Consider the following 6000-nt stretch of genomic DNA (forward strand, 5'->3'; position numbering starts at 1 on the left):
CCCATATTGCAGCTATTTCTTTTTATGATATTTTTCACTATGTCTCTTATTACTGTGGTTGGTAACAGCCTGATCATCTTCTTGGTCTGGATCAACTCCCGTCTCCACACAGCAATGTATTTTTTCATTGGTAACTTATCTTTGCTGGATATATTCTTCACACTGATCACTACCCCTCAAATGCTAGCCCACATGGCTTCTGAAACTCAGATGATTTCTTACAACAGATGCATGGCCCAAATGAACTTAACCCTCTCCTGTGGGATAACGGAATGTTTCATCTTAGCTCTTATGGCATATGATCGTTATGTAGCCATAAGCTGGCCACTGCGATATCCCATCATCATGAGAATGCCAATGTGCATACAGATGGCTGGGATATGCTGGTTTGGAGGCTTTTTCAATGCTGCAGCACTAACAGTATGCACAGTAAATTTTCCCTTCTGTGGACCTTATGAAATCAACCATTTCTTTTGTGAAGCACCAGCTGTGCTTCAACTAGCTTGCCTGGACACCTATATGATAAAGGTCTTCATCTTTGCTCTGAGTGTAATTGTCCTCATGCTGCCTCTTGGCTTTATAGTGCTCTCCTACCTCCAGATTGCCAAAGTGATCTTCAATATGAATTCAACTGAGGGGCGGCAACGGGCTTTCTCTACTTGTGCCACACATCTCATCATTGTTGTATTGTTCTACAGCACCATCAGCTTCACATACTTGCAGCCCCAATCTGACCTCTCTGCAGATCAAGAAAAGAAAGCTGCTGTCTTCTATTCTTTGGTGTCTCCTATGTTGAACCCTATCATCTACAGCCTCAGGAACAAAGATGTTAAAGAGGCCTTAGTTAAAGTAATGGGAATTAAAGTGAATTAAATCTTGCTTTATGCATACTTTGTGTATGAATCCACTCAATTTATATATTTGTGAAACTTATCATTTTCTGACTCTATGCTCTTGCCTATAAATTGTGCAAGAATTTTTTAAAAAGACTGTTCAGTACATCATTCTAGAAATATATAAGAAATGTGCAAAATCTGGAGAGATATATATTGTTTATTTCCTAAAGCTCTTTATGACTATGTAACTAACGTACTTGGTACACAAGTGGTTGCCTTCTAAATTATTATAGTACGTCTATGTATTAAAATAACACATTAAAGAAATCTACTGTTTAATATTTTTGATATCAATAATTACATTATGTTAAAAATAAAAATATTTTTAATAATATTTCCAGTTTTTAATGCCAATATCATAGTTTTTAACTATAAAGAGTGGCTTAATTTTCTTTGCTTATCACTGTAAGTGGACTCTGATGGATAAAATATAGTTCCAGAATTGGGCATCGACAAATGGATTTATTGTTTTAGACTTCATCAATTAAAATATACTCTTTTATCTGTCCAGAAATTCCTAACTTATTTCTGCAGTGTAAAAAGGGAAAATGCAAACTGATAATCAATACCACATACTGAAGGCAATCTATAAGTTAACTGTTTTGTAGTTTTCTGATGTTTCATAAATAAATTTTAAGCTTTTTTTGCTAGCAGAATTTAGTTGTGTATGTACTTGGTCTGATCTTGATATAGGGATTGATTAGGATTGCATTAATGACAAACTCAACTGGAAGCAATCCAGCACTATTTTCTAACAAATATAAAATGGAAATAGGAAATTATTTTGTGCCAGTAGAACTAGTCAAGTCCAACATGGAATGGTAGTCTTCAGTCCTTACATTGGTTTCCACCTTCATAGATGCTTCTGGTTGTCTTTCAAACCACTGGGGTAAAATCATAATTGCAACTATATTCAAAAAGCATCACAGGTCATTGCCCAACCAATGAGTCTAAATATAAAATCCATAAATTTCATGTGATACATCTGTCAGAGAAGTTGGACAATTGCTTAGAGGCAGAAAATAATCTAAATACACAGGTTTAATGCAAGAAGATCGCCTTTAGGTCTAATGCCTCTTTCATTAGCATTTAAACATTTACTTATTTAACCAATAAGTATACTTATAGTGGCTATAAAAACTGTGATTTTAGTAGATTTCAGGACATTCAATTTCGTATCATGATCCCTATTATTGGCAAAATATACTACTAATAGACATATTATTCTACAAATTTCCTTGAAACTCTAGATTTAGAGCATATCATAGTAACTATAGGCAGATAATTAACCCAATAATATCAATGGAAAGAGTATAATAAGGGTACAATTGCATCTTTAATATCAATTAAAGGGAATCAAATATTATTTCCCTTATTATAATGATGAGAATAGCCTTGAGTTACAGAGAGAAGATGCTTCCTAGGGAATGACCAGATAAGATAAGACAAAGAATACCACATAGCTGTTTAGTGGGTGTAAAAGAGGCTCAGAAAGGACCCTACCTATGTTATTGGACTATAAAGGTGGAAGATTTGTACAGGTAGTCCTTGACTTATGACCACAGTTGGAACCAGTAAAGACATGTTTAAATGAGTAGCCTACAATTTTATGACTTTTTTTGCCACAGTTGTTAAGTAAATCACTGCAGTTAAGTAAATCATGTAGTCAGTAAATGAATGTGGCTTTTCATATTGACTTAGTATTCATAGAATCATAATAGAGTTGGAAAGGATCTAGGAGGTCTTCTGTTCCAACCCCAACTTGGGGACAACCACAATTGAACCAAAATTTATGTTGATAAGAAAGACATTTTGTTAAGTGAGTTTAGCCCCATTTTATGACCTTTCTTGCCATAATTGTGAAATGAATCATTGTAATTTTAATTTAGTAACATAGTTATTAAGTGATCATAAGTTAAAAATCTGCCAAAAGGGCACTATTCAAATATCTGCAAATCTAATAGGACTTTAACACTACACAAAATCTGTAGGGTTTCTTGTGTGTGTGTGTGTGTGTGTGTGTGTTTGTATAGTGTATCACACAATTGCACACACACACTTTCAACTAGTACAAACACTTCCTTGTTAGTAATCTGGGCTTTATGGAAGTATTGCATAGGGAAGACATCAGCAGCAGATCTCTCTGGAAATGTTAAAGAAAAAATTGTTAGTTTAAAATATGCCTCCATTTTCACAACTGATTATAGTATATGTGACTCTTTGGAAAACAAAGTGCTAGGATTAGGGTAAGAAAATCCCTAAACAACCTTTCTAGGAGTATTACTGTATAAGTTATCATTAATACCTTGCAAGTTTTGTAAGGCCATAAGTTGGTAGCACATAATCAACTAAAGAAGATGTATATTTTGAAATAATATAGACTGATATTTATAAAACTGATTAGTAATTATACTTGTTGTAAACGCTTTATTAGGAATCATCCTATTTTAAATTGGATGAAATTCATTTACTCTTGAAAATGTAATAAGGGTTATTTTATATGCATCATTAATCCATCCATCTTCTGTTTTTGGCCAAAACATTTGAGGAAAAAAAATTGAAAAATCAATTGCTAAAAATGTCTTAACCCTTTAATCTTTATTATTCAAGAAATGAAGGAAGAAGTCATGCTTTAATTTGACGAACATATCTCCTTACAAATTTGCTTAGAAACAAGAAAGGGGATATATTTGCTAATCCATTCTAAGAAGCAAAATATTTTGGACTTCTCCTACACTACAACACTGTGTTGAGAAAAACAGCTGAAACATTTTTCACCCATACAGAATATTCTATGATGTTGAAAGGCAGATGACATTATATTATACTTCCTACAATATTGTTTTTAAATCTTCATTCAAGATATGAGTCTTTATCCCTTTAGAATAATCTACTCTAAATGTTTTGGAAAAAAATATCTGTTTTCTATTGGCAATGATAAATTCTAACAGATACTATAAATTTTATTGTGGAAATAATATTTTTAAAAAGGCTAAACTATTTTTCCTAAAAGAGAAATAAAAAATCTTAAGGCAGAGAAGAAACAGAGACTCAGCTACCTACCCCCAAGCAGATACTAAGCTGGGGCATCTTTTAAAAATGCAGATATGATAATCCATTACTCCCTGCATCAAACTTTGAAAGGCAGAGTGATAGGATTAGCCCTCAACTCAAGATCTAAAGATCCAAACCAGGACAAAGCCATTAAGCCATAATAGGAATTGCCCAACACCCTTTCAGAACACAAGCCTCTTCATTGCATCATCTCAGCAGTCCAAACTTCAACCAAACCTGAGAGCTCAGACAACCTATAGCGCCAGCTATGACCCAACAAAACTCCTACAAATGTCAAAAGAATACATGTTCTTGCACAGGAACAGGAATCTCAAATAAAAAGCTCAGAGAAGGTATAACACTCTGCCCACTCACATCTTCATTTGGCAGCTGCCCAGAATTACCCATGTAGGTCTGCTTCATAATTAAACCATTTTTCCAATCAGCCTCCAGCCTACATTTTGTTTCCAGTGCCTTTCTCCCAGATTGGAACTGAACCAGATGGATATTTTTCCCAACATTATATTTGCAGGTTTATACTAAAAATCCATCTGGAGAGAGTTTATACTAGAGAGTTTATACTATATAGGATAAATTCAAATCACATTAATTTTTCTTTCCAGACAGTTTTTATAAATTCTGCTAATATCCAGAGTCTATAAAAAAAACCAAAATAATTAAATTATTCATATTTTTTTATTTTTTTAGTTTAAAAATAATCTATCAATTATTGAGACAATCATTTGAACTAAAAGAGTCAAATGCTTTTTTTTATGTGATTACTGTGCTTTATTCATATTACAATATTGTCTTCTCACTTTTTATTACCATATTCCTCATGTCAGTTTTAAAAGACATACATTACGCATATAAGAGCTTTGTCCATAGATGCAGGAGATCATACCATAAAAAGTTAATGCCTTAGATCACACTGGTTCTGCTCATTTTCTTTAAAATAAAAGATTACATTGAAACCACAACTCTGTCTTATGACGTGCTTTATGCTGCCTTTTATTCTCTGTGCCTAATATTTAAATATTTAATATTTAAACATTAAATGGATTTTCTTATTCTCTACAGCAATAGGTCTTAATTTCATTGAGACTTGGAAATATGAAACTAAACTCACTGAGTTTACCATACTTGGCTTTAGAAATCTGAAGGAAATCTATCTTTTTCTCTTCACTGGATTCTTCATCATTTATCTTTTCGCTGTGGTATACCTTCACTGTGGAATACTTTCATTATCTTAATGACATTGGTGAATGACATTGGTGAAGCAGAAACTTTGAAGTTCTATGTATTTCTTCCTTCGAAATATCTCTTTTCCTTTTCTTTTGTGGGTATTGAGCCTTTGACAGCTATGTTGCCATTCGCAATCCATTACACTATAAACTGATTATTAGCAAAGAAATTTGTCTCCAACTGGCTACAGCGTGCTGGGCCAGTGGCTTAATAATAATAATAATAAATTTGGATTTATTAGCCGCTCCCTTTCCGGGCAGGACTCGGGGCGGCGTACACCAAGACATATATAAACATACATATATACAAAAGACATACATGCACGGAGGAGGTAATAGATTAAAACATTAAGACAAATTAAAACCATTAACAAATAAAAAATCCAATATACAATAAAAATTTAAAATTTAAAAAAGACAGTCAGGAGGAATATGAGAAGATTACGGTTGAGCCAGGCCGGATGATTGAAAGAGGTGGGTCTTCAACTGTACACGGAAGGAGCGGAGATCGGAAATAATCCTGATGTCACGGGGGAGGTCATTCCACAGGGCTGGGCCCATCACAGAGAAGGCTCTGCTCCTGGATGTCGCCCCCCGACACTGTTTGGCGGACGACACCCGGAGAAGTCCCTCTCTGTGTGAGCGAATTGGTCATAGGGATGTGTGGGGCAGGATGCGATCCTGCATGTAACTAGGTCCTCTGCCATGAAGCGCTTTAAAGATCATAATCAAAACCTTGAAACGCACTCGGTAGACCACAGGAAGCCAGTGCAGCTCGCGCAGGAGAGGTGTTACAGGGGAGTATC

The 6000-nt window shown here is 34.5% G+C and overlaps 1 protein-coding gene across 1 annotated transcript; it reads left to right on the top strand.

The window, feature by feature from the left end:
* Positions 1–192: 192 nt before the first annotated feature.
* LOC309401448 (olfactory receptor 10A3-like) lies at positions 193–873 on the top strand (the record flags this gene model as incomplete). The annotated part of the gene is made up of 1 exon (XM_081970514.1): positions 193–873. One exon carries the CDS (start codon positions 193–195, stop codon positions 871–873), a length of 681 nt encoding a protein of 226 aa, XP_081826640.1.
* Between the last annotated feature and the right edge of the window lie 5127 nt (positions 874–6000).

This window comes from Natrix helvetica (genome assembly GCF_964273705.1).
Source record: "Natrix helvetica genome assembly, chromosome: Z".
Taxonomy (NCBI): domain Eukaryota; kingdom Metazoa; phylum Chordata; class Lepidosauria; order Squamata; family Natricidae; genus Natrix; species Natrix helvetica.